Source organism: Falco biarmicus, chromosome 15, assembly GCF_023638135.1.
Source record: "Falco biarmicus isolate bFalBia1 chromosome 15, bFalBia1.pri, whole genome shotgun sequence".
NCBI lineage: Eukaryota > Metazoa > Chordata > Aves > Falconiformes > Falconidae > Falco > Falco biarmicus.
Genome location: NC_079302.1, coordinates 23,317,433 through 23,334,538, shown reverse-complemented (window position 1 = coordinate 23,334,538; position 17,106 = coordinate 23,317,433). Strand labels below are relative to the sequence as shown.

General features: G+C 42.2%; 1 protein-coding gene across 11 annotated transcripts in view; it reads right to left on the bottom strand.

Annotated features, from left to right (window-relative positions):
* Positions 1 to 351: 351 nt before the first annotated feature.
* CNOT1 (CCR4-NOT transcription complex subunit 1) overlaps positions 352 to 17,106 on the bottom strand; it is a 61,570-nt gene continuing 44,815 nt past the window's right edge. For 5 of the 11 annotated variants that reach the window (XM_056361084.1, XM_056361088.1, XM_056361087.1 and 2 more), the window contains exons 32-49: positions 15,477 to 15,617; positions 15,274 to 15,378; positions 14,564 to 14,683; positions 13,810 to 14,004; positions 11,950 to 12,092; positions 11,233 to 11,341; positions 10,959 to 11,128; positions 9,613 to 9,865; positions 7,275 to 7,523; positions 6,481 to 6,644; positions 6,086 to 6,203; positions 5,517 to 5,618; positions 5,088 to 5,261; positions 3,619 to 3,768; positions 2,340 to 2,520; positions 1,837 to 1,969; positions 1,599 to 1,733; positions 352 to 1,454 (exon numbers count right to left, since the gene is read on the bottom strand). In XM_056361084.1, the coding sequence (XP_056217059.1) occupies positions 1,376 to 1,454; positions 1,599 to 1,733; positions 1,837 to 1,969; positions 2,340 to 2,520; positions 3,619 to 3,768; positions 5,088 to 5,261; positions 5,517 to 5,618; positions 6,086 to 6,203; positions 6,481 to 6,644; positions 7,275 to 7,523; positions 9,613 to 9,865; positions 10,959 to 11,128; positions 11,233 to 11,341; positions 11,950 to 12,092; positions 13,810 to 14,004; positions 14,564 to 14,683; positions 15,274 to 15,378; positions 15,477 to 15,617 (2,721 nt within the window). In that variant the 3' untranslated portion in view covers positions 352 to 1,375. The remainder of the gene's footprint in view (positions 1,455 to 1,598; positions 1,734 to 1,836; positions 1,970 to 2,339; positions 2,521 to 3,618; positions 3,769 to 5,087; positions 5,262 to 5,516; positions 5,619 to 6,085; positions 6,204 to 6,480; positions 6,645 to 7,274; positions 7,524 to 9,612; positions 9,866 to 10,958; positions 11,129 to 11,232; positions 11,342 to 11,949; positions 12,093 to 13,809; positions 14,005 to 14,563; positions 14,684 to 15,273; positions 15,379 to 15,476; positions 15,618 to 17,106) is intronic. The other 6 variants (XM_056361091.1, XM_056361094.1, XM_056361093.1 and 3 more) reach the window with 3 other exon arrangements.

Genomic DNA, 17,106 nt, shown 5'->3' with positions numbered 1-17,106 from the left:
CAGGGTACAAATTGTTAAGAATTAAGCTGATCTGCTGTCTGCTCTGTATCCCTCCACTGCAAGCAATTTCCTTTCTAGCACAAGTTTGTCAGACAAACTCTGCTCATGAACTTGCAACTGTGGTATTTCAGTCTCCACAGAGTTGTCCTTCTGCACATCAAAGCAAAACCCTACCTAGTCATAGTAATTCTCCCCTCTAACCTCAAGCTAGAAAACAAACCCCGTTGCTTGCAATAGGCAGTGCCCAAAACATGCTGGAAAACTCCTGGTTTGGGATGAGTGGAACACTTTAAAAGACATGAACTGGCCAGGCAGGATGGAACTGGAGAGAATAAGCACAGTGGCACGTGCTGCATGTCATGACTTTAATGTGTAACTACAGTATGCATACATACAAGAAGTGGGAGAACTAAAGCCCAAGAACTAGAAAGGCTACAAAATACAACACATGGACCAATACTTTACAAAACATTCAAAATCCTTACAAAATGGGCTGTATTGGTCCTTTGGGTTTTTTCTTTTGTTTTTTTTTCTTTTGGTTTTTTTATTTTTTTTTTTTTACAAACTTATACTGTGTGGTCACAGGGTGGGGGGTGGGTGGGAAAAGGTCTAGATTTTACCCCCCACCTTCCAAAATTTGCAAGTGTCAAAAAAAAAAAAAGCTATAGGCCTGGTCTCTGGTTTCTTTACTAAAAACAGCTGGCCCTCTCCCAAAGGGCCTGAGGTGTGTCTTCTCCAACAGAAAGGAGGCATTCTGACTGCCACTCCACTTGCTGTCTGTCAGCACCCGATGAGGGTAGGGGAAAAGCAACACTGCACCTTAACCCCTCCCTCACCCCTCCCATACTCCATAGTATTCCCATATTCCGAACACATCCATCTTTTTTTTTTTTTGTAAAACAACTTAAGTGATTTAAAGGTCCCCCATCCACATAAAGAAAAATAAGTTACATATAATATTATAACTGGCTTTTCAATATTCTTTGGGAGTCTGGGAATGTCAGGACAAGGAGGTCTGCCCCAGACAAGTGCTTGGCATCAGCAGCTGCCCCTTTATTACAAGCTGGACAGGCACCAGTTACCCACCTGCCTTTTACACAGTTTGCACAAACCCAAAAGTCCAGACAAACGTTTCTGTTCCTTGTATTTACACTAGTTCAAAATGATATTCACAGCATCTTCTGAATTTTGGCCAAAAGTCAAAAATTTGTTTCGAACTTTGGAACGTGCCCACATAAGACTTTCACCCAGGGTCTGTTGCGTCTACCCAATCAAGGGGGCTGGGAAGGTCAGGAGGAGCCTTACAGAGTCTTCTGTCAGCCGATGGGATAAGGACCTCCTGGCTGGCACACTTACAATGCAAGATGCAGCTCATCTAACTGGCACCAGTCCCTTCCATTACTTGCTGGGCCTGCTTCTGCCCCATGCAGCACTGTGCAACTGACTGGAACAACCTGAACACAGAAGCAAAGCAGCGTTAGGTGCATTTAGGGCAGCAAATGGCACTTCCACTATGAAGCACCAAAAACTCAGGGTGCAACTCCGGCCCTGCTTCAGATACACTGCTTTAGTGATTTTTGTGGTGAAGTTATACTCACTTCTCTATTTCTGGAGCGCAGTGAACAAACTCATGGTTCCAGAATTTAAATGCTGGATTTTTTATCAGCTCAATGAAAGTAATAAGGAGACCCCAGGGATGAGGCCTATTTACAATCAGTCGTTCCAAGAGAACCCTGAAATCCAAAAGTAATGACAGTTACAGCTCAAAGACCTGAAATACACAAGGAAGGAAAGCAAAAAGCTGAACGCTGGCAAGTTAAATGCCTTCCCTCTCACCTAGTGATCTGCTCCTGGATAGCCTCAGTGTTGGCCTCTGCAAACAGGTACAGCATGGTGCAACTGAAGTAGTGGGTGTGACTGTTGGGGTATCGCAGCTGATTGGCAATTGCATTCAGGAAAAGGTACCGGCCTGCAGAAAAGGAACAGTGGGTACGTATGGTTTCCCTTACACACAAAAAGGGATAAAGAAGGAACAGTGTTTAAGATAAAGGTTTGCAAGCCTGGCTTGTGAAGGTACAAGAAACAAAGCCAACTGAAAATATGAAAAAGCCTTATCTAAACTGATGGAGCAGTAAGAATTAAATTCCTCTTCATTAATTTCTTATTCCCCTGAATAGCTTGAACATAAGATTTTATAATGCTCTTGTATTTGGAGTTTAATATTCTAACGTAGCATTACTTATTCCTGTGAGTTCACTAGCAGCTATGTGAAATGATCCTCTGTATTTCTCAGAGCTCAAACAGACCATCTGCACAGACCAGAAATGTTTCCAGCTCACCTTCAGTGTCCAGGTCTACTGCCAAATTCTGGAAGATGTCCATGTGAGCTGAATGTGTAATAGTGCTCATAGAGGGTGTGCTGCCTTTGTTGTGAATGTGCGCAATAGCTTGAGTACCTACGTAGAGCACCAGTGCATTAATCAGCTGGATGTTGTAGCGGTTGCCAGGTTCGTTTGATACCTAATAGCAAGGATAGGAAAAACATTAGCATTCTATACTCCTTCAGCAATCAAAGGTACAGCATGTACAACAACAGCATCCAAATATCTTCTTGATTACACAGAAGACACCAGTCAGACATCTGCAAACTCAATTTCACATTTACCCTTCTGTAATACAGCAGCTGTAAATATATATGCATCAGCAAAGCACTGACAGACCCAACAGACAATTTTTGTACTCCCTACCTCAAAGAAACAAACATCAGGTGAAGGCAATCTGAATTCACCAGCAGTGCCAGGGGCTGGCTGAAGTGCACAGCACCTGTGGGAATGCTTCAGTCTGAGCAATTCTCTGAGAAAGTCCAGCTTCAGTCCTGAAGTCTGCTGCAAGCCAAGCCATGTGATGTATGAAATGTGGCTGGCCAACAATTCTGAATTGAGCTTTAGACAATTTGTCTTTTGCCTTTTTTTTTTTTTAACCCCTAAAGCATTAGCATGCAGATGCATAGATTTCTCTAACAATGAATCCATTTGGAGTCAAAAAGTTAATCAGATGCTAAAGAACAGCAGTCAAATTCAATAAAACCCGTTCAATCTCAGACAATGCAGGGGTAAACAGTGCTGAAGTCATGTGATGGAAGCCACAAGACTCTACATCGCCCAATGGTTGAGGACAAAAAAGAGGCAAGCCTGACGCAATCAGCTCTGACTTTTCTGACATTGTTCACTAATGACTACCAAGGTTGTGCACTGCAGAAATGTGAACAGAAGAGTCAAAGTTTTAGATAACCTTACATTTTCACTATAAGCATTTGGCAGTTCATGAAGATAACACCAACTGCTTTTAAATTAGATCATTTTAGGGTCACTAAAGTAAACATTCCTTTTTCCTTAAATTCCACCTGGTTGAAACTACTTAACACACTTAGTCATCCTGCCAAGGAGCAGCAGCAGAATTATTCAGAGAAGTATGCATTTTCACAGGCTCTTCGACTGCCTGGAACACATCCCTGCTACACACCAACAAAACTCCTTCAACAAAGGAAGGCAACATAGCTAGTGAGACCTTTTTTCCTACACCATTTAAATTCAGCATCCTCAGAAACCAGCCACTCACTTGTAGGTTACTGCGCAAGTCAGACAAAAAAGTGACTGGAGAACGGGTTTTGAGATAGGAATCCAAGTCTTTCTTGAACTGTGGGGGCATCACTCCAGTGAAATTCGTGAGTATTCGTGGAGCGATATTAATCTCACTTAACATGTCCACCTGTGGAGAGAAAACCCAGTCAGCTAAGCCATAAGCAATCTCTGAAGGAACAAAATGCAAGAGCAGATCTGTAAGTGATATTACATCAACTACTGCTGTCAACCACTTTTTCCTACCAGCAATGAAAAGGAAACACTAGACTTTTGCAGAAATCAGAAGAAACTTGGTCTCTAATGTGCAAACTTAATAACTATCTCACAGAACTGAGACTAGAGGATAAAAGAGTTCAAGGGCAAAGGCCATAGGGGAATTCAGTCATCACCTTTGACATCTCCTATCTACACTCAAGACAGTTTTGTAGTTTTAAAGGATGAACATCCATGCACTGAATGAGTATTGCAGCTTCACTGCCATCACCCTGCAGAGCTCAGGCAAGAAAGAGTAGTAAGACAATGCTTTAGCAGTGTGAGAAAGTTTTGCTTCTAATCGTTCCTCAATTAGGAGGCTGGCATATGCCCAAAGATTTAATTAGATAATGTTAACACTTCTTAAAGTCTCATCATGTTATGCCAAATGCTTGCTTCAGAATGGTGGTTTATCTCCTTATTTGCAAGATAAGATGGTGTCTGTGTTTCTCCTCAAAAACTGTTTACAATACTTTGATACCAGCTCTTCAACGATTAGTTAACCGAACACAATCATCACGCATCCTGCGGAACAGGAACTGTACAATTCGGCACGCGCTGAATAAAACTGAGACAAGAACCATTGGCTGAACTTTCAAAGAGCAAAGCCACAAAGACAGCTTAAGAGTGTTTTTCAGTAACAAATGAGACTAAAATGATAAAGATGCCCTTGCTCCAGCACCGCATGCCAGTCAGATCTAGGGACACCATCAAGTCAGTATCCCTTTGGAAAAAGAAAAGCCCTCTGGTTTTCCCTGTGCAAGAGCTGGGTTCTCAAAGCAGTTCTCATGTAACACTAGCCCTGACAGCCTGTCCTTCCAGGTTGAACCCGCACAGACTCTGTAAGCAAGCCAAGCAAGTATGGGTGCCAACAAAGCCATACAGACCAGAAGCAAGCTCTGTGCTTCCAACTGCCACAAAACCCATACGGGACAAGGACTGTATCCTGCTCTGTATGGAATACATCAAACAGCATTATGAACACAACTGAAATCTACCTGCTTTAAAAAAAAAAGCTAATGCTTCTGCTAGCTGCTGTGTCACTTAAGTTTTGAGTTACCTGTTAAGTTTTGAATGGTTGCATTAATCCAAGTATCAGTTAAACTGCTCCCAAAATTGCAGTCTCTGCCAAAAAACTGGATAAGGAGTATTTGGAGCATTAAAGTTTCCCATTATCAAACTCATAAGTTCTACCTTTAGATTGGGGGTGAAAGGGTCTGGAAGCCTCATGTTCCGTGGGAAGGCACTCAGGATCAGATTCCTTAGCTGAATACAGTTAGGTGGGATCACATCACAGAACCCATAGTGGTAGTCACAAAGAAATTCTGGGAAATCATGCAACAAGACCAGCAACACTCGCAGAGTGCCCTGTGAAATAAAATATAATATAAAATGAATGTGTTAACTAGAAACTGCCCAGAAGCTTGCAAAGCCACCTTCTATGTCACAGGATTAGTTTCTTCCTGTTAATGTTAATCTGGGAAGGTAGCCCGTTTCTGTCCCACACCAGATTTGCATTTAACTTAAGATATAAAACCAGTAAATCCCACTTTGCTACCAGAACACCACTACTTGCAGACAACTTTGGTTGGAAGTACCATATATTGGCTGACTTATTTTTACCTTGTAAAGAATTTGCATAGGTTTGGTGAGTTCCACATTTCTAAGGAAAGGAGCCAAGTACTTGAAAAGATCAATCAATAACTGGGCATACATAGGCCAACCCTGTCAAGAAATAAACAGCAGGTGGAAAACATGCAATGAAGAGCAGTTATCTTGGCTTCAAAACTATAATTAGATTAGTCTTCATATAAACCTGGATCAAAGTTATGTCCTACTGCTAGCTCTAGCAGCAAGTGCAGCACAGCTCACATCACAGGCTTTAGCTGCATATCGCATCCTATAGGTGTTTCCAGAACACTCAACATGCTATACCAGGTTGACAGTATTTAGTCTAGACTACAGCTCTTCCACACTTCGACAAAGGCATGTTTATTAAATTCAATTCACCTTATAACCCATAGTTTATTGACACAAAGACTCTGCTCCATGCAGTTAGGTTACTGTGAATACGGAAAACAAAAACAGAACAGCCATGCTACTAGTGCACTTCTAGAGATGTGAAACAGCACCACACCAGATAAGCATCCGTGTGAGCTTTTTAACTCAGAAGAGATAAACTGCAGCCACACCTTCTGCTGTGGTGTATGTGCCAGCATTCTTGCAATAAATATCCGATGGGAGATCAGTTCCAGCCAGGCATAAACAAAACCTGGAGCTTTTGTAGGCCTCAGGATGTGAAATGTGTTACTGAAAGAAAAGTTAGAGCAGGTTAGAAGTGCACAGCAATAAGATTGCTTTTCGTAACATTGAGGGAAAACATACACGGCCCCCAAAAGCAAGGCATTTTAGCATCTTGGTTTTACCAGTCATCTTCCTTAACAAAAGGAAGTGGACAGTCTATAGGAGAACCAGTTATTCCAAATGTGATTAAGCCACCACAAAGGAACAGTCTGACAGCCTTTAGGTGAAAACCCTTGATCCTACTGGGAAAGGATGAGCATTGTGGCCAATCTCAAATACATACCAGAAAGCGGTGAGTGTTTGGAAGTTGATGGTCTCCAGCACATGCTCAGGAGCATTTAATTCCAACAGCAACATGATGAAAATGCGATGGTAAGGAAGCTGCTGAAACTCACTCTGCCGAACATCATGGTCTTGCAGAAGAACTCCCACCACAATACCAAGAACCTAAAGAGATCAAGGCACTTCAGCAGTGACAGCAAGAACTGCTTTGCAAGTCAGCCTACAGGTAATACTTTTACCATCAGTAAAAGAAAATCAGTAGATTCTAACAAGAACCAAAAATTCTAGTTACGGGAAGCATTCCATAAATTAATATTATAATCTATATCAGCAACTCCCAGCCAGTGTAATTTTCTCCCCCCGTCCCACAGATCACAGTCAGAATGACTGACTAGGCAGCATTAGAAGGTTTTAAGTAATTAAGACCATACAGCCATAAACCAAGTAGCTTAAAGAGTACAGGCAAGGCCCTCACAAAATCAAGGCAGACACCCAGGAATCACCAGTGTTAAACCACACTTTCTAATGCCTCAAAACAACAGCAGTTGACTTTTTCATTTCAAAACACAAAGGTGAATTTCAGGAGTGTTTGATATTAAATCCTTGTGAACAGGAAAGCCACTTGGCATCCTGATGCTCCACTCAACAGTTTATCATTTCAGTAAACCAACCCATTAAAAGCCTCATCTGGTTCTTCAGCAGCAGCCTGTATTGAAGTCTACATTGCACAGCTCTCAGCAAAGGCACACCCGCTTATTCACTTGAAATGCAACAAGTACAAAAAGGGCTCCCAACCTTATTCAGGAGGTTGATCTTTGTAACTGTGTTGGTGGCCTCCCCAGAGTGCTTCACTAGCAGTGCAATAAGTCGCACAAAGGCATCCAGATTGTGGTAGCACTTGGCTCTAATCATAGTGGGGTTGGCAGCAGGATTATGCTGTTGCTCAGCCTGAGCACGATAGCTGATTTCAACACACATTTCGGTGCAAAGGCGGAAAAAGCGGGTGATGAGGTCATCTGTCTTCAGGATTCCTTGCTGGTGCATCTACCCAGGAAAGGAAAAAAAAAACCTCAGAACTGTAACCACAGAAAGTTTATTTTACAACTTATTTCAAACAACGCATACTCTATAAAGCGCCCACCTTGCCTGGCACAATTTTTAGCACACTTTCAAGAGATGAGTAGCAAGATCTCTGCGCTACTTTTCCACAAGATTAATATTTTCAAAGTAGCTTGAGGATGACAACACAATTTTAGTACATTTACTCCCAAACAGTCTTTTGATCCTACTTCTTTTCAAGCATCAGCATAGCTGAGGAGGCTGTTTTGGTATTAGTTCTGCCACCACCACTCCACCTTGCATGAAGGACAGCAAGAGGCAGAAGCAGTTCAGTTTGTCGGGCCTTTTGGAGCCCACACAGCGGGTACAAGCTCTGGGAAGGGCAGACCTTGTGCTACTAGCTCAGAACCATCACTACTTTGCAGCAACATTCTGTAGAAGCCAACTGCATCTGAATGGTAAATTCTCCTTACAGGAACATCGCATGCACAGAAAGACTCTGTGGGCTTTTTTGTTTTGCATTGGGGTAGTATTTTTCATAATATACATACAAAAAGAGACCTACTTTCATTTATTATCCACAGTATGAAAGCCATCAAAATGAAACCAATTACAGTGCAGGAAACCTCTGGGTTTTGAAAAAGCATGTAACTTCTAAACTCCTGCACAGACATTAAACTATATAAACACCATGATCGCTAACTCTTTGGTAACTTCCAGCAGTTCTGGACAAATGTTTGGTTTTTTTTTAAAGTAATACATTTAACTGCCTTCAAAGTTCTATGCTCCTTGTCCTAAAGACCAGTGGAAAGAAAGCAATGCTTAATTCAAGCAACCAAAATTACAATCACTTAAGTTCAGTAATAAAACCTTTTTAATACAGTTGTTACAAAATACTCCTTTAAAACCCATGGCTAAAACCTGTACAGAAAAAACCAACACAAACCACTGCACTTTGATATATTTCAATTGCTATTTCAAATTGATCAAATGTGAACAAAAAGGTAAGCAAACAAGTGTGGTAAACGTGAATCAATGTCAAAAGTGCATTGAGTATGAGTGTACTACACCAAAGTACACTTTCTAAGAATACTTTAAGGTATCAAAAAAAAAGTAAGGGCACGTGAAGCGGTAAGTTACTTTTTTAAAAAAAGTGGGTTTAACACAAGACCTGTTAACATCATTCAAAAAGATGCTGTACAGTAGAAACCTAACCAAAACAAAGATGGCTACAAGCCAGTACACAAGGACACTAAAGTTGCATGAAAAATCACTGCATCAGTCAAGATCTTTATGCATACTTTGTAGCTTGAACTTCTTTTCCTTAGTAGCTGCAAAATCTGTAGCATCTCTGTGGTATTAACACAGGTATTTTAAGAGAACACAATACAAATAGACTAAATCAGCAGCTTCCTTGCAGCCACAGTCAAGAAGCTGCCAGAAACACAGTTTGAGGAAGATGACTGCAGATTCAAGAGTTTGTTGCCACACATGCTGGGCTACTAAGGGCATCTCTCTTCTCAATCATACTTGAAGGCAGACATGTGCTGTTTGTAACCCCTGTTAAGGTGCCCTGAAGCACTGGAAGCTGTTTAAATCTAGACACCACTTTAGCTAATAAAGTTGCCAGTTTTTCTTCATTCTAATGGTTCCAGTTAGAAAAAGGATTCCATTGCTCACATGGTCCAAAACAATTCACCCACATCTCTAAGACATTTCCTCCTGTAGGCTGTCAAGAGCTTTTACTGTTACCCGTAAGGAGCACCACTAGTCAAGCTTCATTACATAGAGCATGTCAGAACTATTCCCAACAGTGCGCTCAGCTGAAGTTCTCTTCCCACCAAACCTATCCCAAAACTCATGATCTGAACTGACAGCTTGTTCCTACAGTAGCTGAAGAACATGATTTGGTGAAGGATAAGGGTTTCTACAGAACTTTACCATCAAAACCAGACAAAATTTTGTTAGTCAACTGCTATACACCTGTAAGTTTCAAAAGGATGCCTAACATGGGTTATAACACTGCTTTAAAAATGGAGGGCATCACACCCTACTTATGTTGAATAAAAAGCACCTTTCTTTCCAAAAGCTCTACCTGTCCAACAAACGCAGAGAATGCTTTGGTACTGTCACGGCCCGCTGCAGCGGAATGGTAGAGGTTCACCCACTCCCTCAGGAGGTATTCTGCCTTCTCCCTCAGACCTGGAGGATCATCATACTCAGAGGCTTGAGAAATTCCTGAATGCATCATGAAATTGGGACCTCCATGAGCACGATCAATCATTGCTTCATAGTTTGACCGGACCACTTCCATCAGCTGAGGTAATCTAATGCAAGAAACCAGAGCAAGAGCTGGGTTAGAATTTCTCCTCCCCGTGCTGGAAGCTCAGTCAACACAGCTGAAAGCAAGCAAATTATTTCTTATGCTAAATCTTCCTATCTTCCAGTCCTCACCAGAAAAGCAGAAGTTAGTCATGAAAGCAGATGCATTTATGATGAAAGAAGGAACACTGAAATCACACCAACTTTGAAGTTCCACTCCAATTCATGCAGTAAATGTGCTGCAACAAAGTATCACAAGTACTGGAAACAGCTTCACTTTGCAGACTTCGGAAGCCCTAAAATGCTCCCAGACAGTGAGACGCCAGTGCTGAACAGCCTGACTTGGGGCACTAGATTTTGCTGCAGTGAAATTCAAGTCATACAGCAACGACAGTCTACCCACACCAACTGCAGACAAAAGGAATTCAGTTTTGGGACCTCCCACTAGCAGTTGTGTTGGTAGTGGCAGCCGCTGCCACCACCACCAGCCAGCTGCTGGTTGCTCTCACAGTAATCCAGGAGTTCTCCAAGCTCCAATCCACGTCTTTCTCAAATCCAGCAGCAGCTGCTTCCACCCTATTACTAAGAGGCCTGCAAGTCCCATAGGTATTGCCAGATGCTGTCACATTTGCTACCCAATTATCTGCTCATGGATACACAAACCATGTGAGATCGGTGGATGATTGCTTCTAAACAAAATTGTCTAAAAAAACCAGGAAGGATTGTCTAATTTGATGAATTGCTTTTGATTAAGATTTTAACACCTAGATAGTTACAATTTAAACAGGTAAGAATACTGCCTAAATTTCAGATAAAGTAGGAACTCAAGCAAGCTTCTCACATGGTACCATGGTATTTTTGGAGCACAGTGCAAAGATTTTCCTGCTAAAGCATTCAGTTTGCCATTATACTGCAACTGCCTGTATTTTGGCATAAAATCAGCATCATTACATCAGAGTGACAGTTTAAACTTACACAGGATTGCAGCCCTAAAGTTTAACACTGTATGATTGAATGATGTGAGACATTGCCTATATAAAGTTCTAATCATAAGTGAGCACGAGAGAAGTAATATATTGCACAGTATTTCAATCTCACCCTTCCGGGGCGTTTCCTCTGGAATGAGCATTAATCCTCATGAGTGTCTCAATGGTGTGAAACAGATCTGCCTCTGTTACGTGAGCAACACTTCTCTCATCCACCAACAGGATCTTTACCAACTGCATGGCAAATGCCACAGCCATGTAGTTCAAACCATTCTCCATTGACTGTCAACATGAAAAAGGCAATTAAAAATGAAAGTTCAACCACGAGTCTTACAGTGGACTGACCGTAACTTTTCTCCAAAGAGCAGGATCTCTGTTCTCTTTACCTGAGCCAAGTGAAGGTCATACTGCTGCATGTTAACAAGGTGATTGCGGATTAGCAGCTCCACAGCTTCCACGTTGTACTTATATTCATCTCTGCATTCAATCAGGCACCTGAAGGATTGAACTTCTTTTAAAAAGTGTACTTAAACACAATTGAAGTGAAGCAACTTAAATCTAACACTTAAGAAACTGCCATTCACTGTGATTCATCACTTAGCTCCAACAGATGCTTCTTGTAGAGCATTCTCTAAGGTAATGTTTTTGTTCAGAACAGTCATCAGCCTCAAGCATTTGTTGCCCTGCACAACTGGTCCAACAGCCCTTCAAGATTGATGTTGATGAAGATTCAGTTGATGAAGTATAAGAAGCCTTTCTTCTAAGGACAAAGTGGCACGTCTGCCTAGATGAAGCACTAGCGCTTCTGCTGCAGGCATATGCCATGTCATATCATTTGTGACAGCCTATAGAGACATTCTCTATAAAGTGAGGAAGAGACTCCCAGATCATCTCTAATGCCTAATTCCACTAAAGATACCCATCATGTTCTAGGATGAAGCAGCATTATCAGAAGATCTAGTTGCTTTTGACAAGAGCTAGTTATTTTGTCTGTCCAAACTGAAGCAATGCAAAATATTAACTGGCAAGTGATTCAGAGTAACACAGTAACTCCCCAAAGGTGATGAAAGCTACTTCAATATTCCTGTTGTCTCATAACTGACCTAGTAATCTGTTTATTACACCATGGAGATCCATATGCACGGCCATCCTGCAGAGCCTTCAGCACAAGCAGATGACACTCACGATAGCGAAGCAGAAGGTCAGCATCTGCCCCACTGGTGGCATCCAGTAAGCCCTCTACAGCCTAGAACAGATGCAACCTGTTAGCAGAGGAAAAAACAAGTCCTCTTCCAAATCTTCTGCAAATTACATCAGCAAGAGTTAACACCAGAAGACTCAGCAGACATGCAAAAACCAAATCAGTTATCATGCTCTTTGGTAAGTCTGTGTGGGATTTTACCAGCTACTATGGCACCTACACATTCACTGTACACAGCTGTCCTACCACAATCAAGCCTATGGTCTCTCTACACCCCACTGGCTTTATATACACACACCAAACTGTATGAAAGACTGCATTCGTTCATGCTTCCGTAAGTCAGTGCCTCCTCACAAGCAATTCTGCATACGAGTCATGAAAAACTACATGAAAGAAAATTTACAGACCTGCCAGAGGTCAGCTATCAGGTTCTTTAGAAAAAGAGCTGCAGCACTCAGATGCATCTGTACTGGTCTATAGCAAAAGGGAAGGAGTCTTGCAGTGGCAGTCCAATTTACCTAGTCAAGTCCTCATCAGGCCTGGATCCTTTAACAGCACTATCTGTCAAGAACAAAGACTTTCCTTCTAGCTTTCAGCTACTTTTGTTTTGCCACTGTTCTTGGATCCTTCCACTATACTCAAATGGATTTTTCTCCGCATCTGTCACTACACTCTGCACTACTACACAGGCACTGACACCAGCTAAGCTCACAGAGCCTGCTGTAACACTCCCCACCTGGTATAGTCTATAGTTCTGGCTGGGATGGAGTTAATTTTCTTCGTAGCAGCCCATATGGTGCTGAGCTTTGGATGTGCGCTGAAACAGTGTTTGACAACACACCAGCATTTCACTAGTTGCTGAACAGCACTTGCACAGCATTAAGACTTTCTTTCCTGCTCTGCCTCCCCCACCAGTGGGTAGGCTGGGGAATCAGCAAGAGGTTGGGAAGCAGCACAGCCAGGACAGCTGACCCAAACAATAAAGGAATATTCCGTATCATATGACATCATGCTCAGCAATAAAAGCTCAGGGAAAGGAGGATGAAAGGGGCATTCATAGTAATGTTTGCCTTCCCAAGCAAATGCTGAAGCCCTGCTTTCTAAGCACTGGCTAGACACCTGCATGCTGATGGGAAGCAGTGATTTTGGTTTATTTTTTTAATTTATTTGTGCACAGAGCTTTTGCTTTCCATAGCAAACTATCAGAATCTGAATGAACAAGTCATCTTGCTTTCCCTCTTCTTTTCTCCCTGTCCTGCAGGAAAGCAAAATGAGCAAGGAGCTGGATGGATGCTTGGCTATTGGCCAGGGTCAACCCACCATGCATACTAATTTATCAGTTACTGCAAAATATAATCCCCAGGTGTGCCACTAAATCCAGGACTACGCTCAAAACTATCTACCTACAAGGGCAGTTCAAACATTGTCTTAGCCTACAAGTCATCCTGAAATCAAAGACCATTCTGGAGTGCAACAGCTCTCTACTTGCCACATCTGAACAAAACTCCCCTAAGCCCTAGGATTCTCTACCTGCTTTCTTCCACAGCAGCGTGGCCACCAGGAGTAGGATAAACCAAGTGAACAACACAGCCCTCTAATTTTATTTACCGAATTTCCAAAGATAGCAGTTGTACAGTATTGTTCACCGAGCAAGTTCCACAGGATGCATGAAGATACACAGTCACCAGCAAGACAATCCACGAACCAGATGAGAAATAAACTCTAGGCAAGTTGTTACAGGAGAAGAGTTGTTAACACTCACCTTCTGCAGTAGTCCAAGTGCAGCAATAGCATCACGGGAGTTACGAGCCACCACCACTGCCTCCAAGAGGCTGCGCAACGCTTGAGCTTGAGGATTCATGGCCAGGGTGTGTGGAATGGACTGCAGGTGCTGCTCCAGTTCTGTCATACATTTGTCATAGATTTGTGCTACATCATCTGTAGCCCAAGCTTGCTGCTTAAGAGAAAGTGGGAATGAACGATTTTTGCAAGGATTACATTTGTGAAACTCCAATACTGATTGGCTCTTCTGCTTCAGAAATCATAGCATCTGGAATTTAAACTTCTACAGTACTGTGGTTATTTAAGCTGGCATTTTAAATACACAAATATGAGCCGATTAAGCTATGGAAGTAACCAGCAAGCAATTCCTGCAGTCCTTAAGACCAAGTATGCATACAAAAACCTGTTCATTGTCTCAAAATCCATGCTTGCCATCCACAATCTTCCTGCAGAAGTAATCTGAGATTTGAATAAAATGTTTCGGTGCTGCTAGAGCTACACATAGGAATTATAACTTGCAGATCTCATCCCAGTTTGGGTTACAAATCCCCAAGGACTCGATATAAGCGGTGTTGCCATTAGTTTGACATTGAAATGAACACAACTTTCAATCACTATTCCCAAGCAATACAAATGTTTGATTCTTACTAGTTTTCTAGCAAAGGATGAGAGTTCCGCCACATTCACCAAAAGTGCTATAGTACTCTCAAGCAGATTAATTCAGAAATCTCTACCTTCATAGGCTGAGCCAAGAATCCTGTAGGCTGAGTTAAGTCATTGGTAGGCAAGAAGCCAGGGACATTGCGTGCAAACTCTTCATAAACAGCCAGCTGTTTTGGGTCCACACCTCCAACCTTTGCAAGGAAAAGAACATTAAGTTCGTTAAGCACTGTGGCAGTCAGAAATGAGGGCAGTTTATGTAACAGGTAACTTGCTCAGTCACATTCTTTGAAACAGAGGCCTAGACATCAAGAAGTTTGAATCAGCTGATGTGCACTGAGGTTCTCCCTCCTGCCACACTTCCTAATAGGTGGCTTTTGCTCTACAACTGCAACGCACATTCCCAGAAACAGGAATAACTGAATAATGGCTTCATGCATGTCTGATGCACAAGAGAAGTACTCTGAGAGCACATGGTATATCCTTTAAGAAAAGAAAATATAAAGGAGACAAGACAACAAAACAGACCAGTCGCCTTTCAGTGAAAGGAACAGCACAGAACAAGGGAGAGGACTTCTAATGTCCTCAAGCAATTGCAGAAAACTATATCAACACCCATTTTGGAAAACCATATTCATGCATTTCATGACTAATCAAGCTAACAGCAGTTGCACTGTTAGACAAAACTAACAATATAGGGGATTGCTCAGCTGAAGCTGCGCCATCCACTTAGCAGAAGGTGGAGAAGAGCAGCATCAGAACGAAGCTCAGTTAATATCCTCACCTTTAACCTGATCTGTTCCGGCATCCGCTCAGCCTGGTAAGTTAACACAACAGGATCACAGTACCGACGACCTTCTTGTCTAGCATGTTTTCTGAGCTCAAATTCCTGGGGAAAACACCCAAAAACCACACTGAATTTTAGACTGAGTCTGGATGTATATGAGCACTTATAATACATTTAAAACACAGCAGTCCCATACTTACAGTTGCCAGCCTCTTATCCATCTCGGGGCCTGCCTTTTCCACAGCAGTCTTCTGGATAAAGCAGCATGCTAGCTCACAGTTATCCTGTGCTAACTGGGCAGCTGCCTGTTCCATCATGTCCCTCTGTTGTGGGGAGGCTGCCTATTGAAAACCACAACAAACAGTGAAGGCTGTACGTTTTCCCAGTATATCACCGGCCTTAAAATCAGCACCACTGCCTCTACAGAACATCAGCAATAAAAAAAAGAATGCTCTTAGTAATGTGCTCTCTTTGCATGGAACATACAACAATAAATTTAATTTTGCATAGCTTTGAATAAAACATGTAGGCAAGATGACAGTGAAGACTCTCAACAACGAACAAAACAGCTGGAGATTCTCCATCTTCTCCACCAACCTATCTCCAGGCATAGAAATAAAGCCCTGCTTTAGACCGATGCACATACAACAGATGCTGATGCAGGAAAAGCAAGCCTCTCATCACAGTGTAAAAGTTTCTCCACTTCCTAGGTTGTAATCAGAAGATATAAAGGTGCATCAATAATTATGCAAAACAGTAGTCCTAGGCCTTTTTCAGCAGGTTCCCTTTCTGGTTCAAGTTTTCTGCTTTATGAGTACCCTGAACAGACAGACTTACTTTCCAGGGTGCAAAGCAGCAACTCCCACTGGAAATGGAATACACATATGAAGGCAAACATTCCAATCTACCCCTCTTTCATTAATTCCTGAGTACTACACTACTTCTCTCAAATAAAATAGTTACCCCACTTCATACAGTAAGCCAGTCGTCAAGTTTTTAGATGTCTTGTACAGCATTCTGCAACTCATTGTTTCTACAACTACCCCTCAAGAAAACTTCCTTCAATTACAACTGATCCTGTATCAATGCTGTACATCTTCAGGAATACAAGAAAAACTACTATTGTGTTAGATTTTCAGAGCATTTACGACATTTTGCAAACACCGCAATACACAGCACTAAGTCTTCCACAAAACTGGAATAACTGTTGCTTAGGCACGTTCTTCAGTGGTACATCATACCTTGGTCGATAGGCACAGCTGGAACACCAGTCTGTGTTCACCCTGCCTCCACAACTCAGGTGTCACATCTCTACCTTCTCGTACCACCCAAAAGGTAACCTGCATTTCTCCCACTACCTCCCTACATGAACCGTAGTAATTATCTGATGAACCACAGCAAGACTGTATACCAAAGGGGCACCTGTGCCCCTTTTATTAAACAGAGGATAACGATGCTTTCTCTTACAGTTATTAGCTTGACATCCAAACTCTGAATCATAATTAGCACAGCCAAGAGTGGTCACTGGCTCAGCTCACACATTCACAAAGCAGCACTACAACTGTTCACTCCCATCCTTGTGTTTAAGACTGACAGAACAAGATGTATTTGTATGCTTTTCCTGCTCTTCATCTCTGTAATCAAGTTACTTTAAGTTCTGTATACGAAGGGTCAACAGCAGCTGAGGCCTGGGGGTTACACCATGGTCCTACCCATCCCATACATGCAGATGCAGTTCTTGCTCACATTTTGTGCTCCCTTTGGACCATTAAATCCTGCCCTTGAGCCAGCTACCATGCAAGAGAAACCCCAATGCAAAAGGGCCTTTGC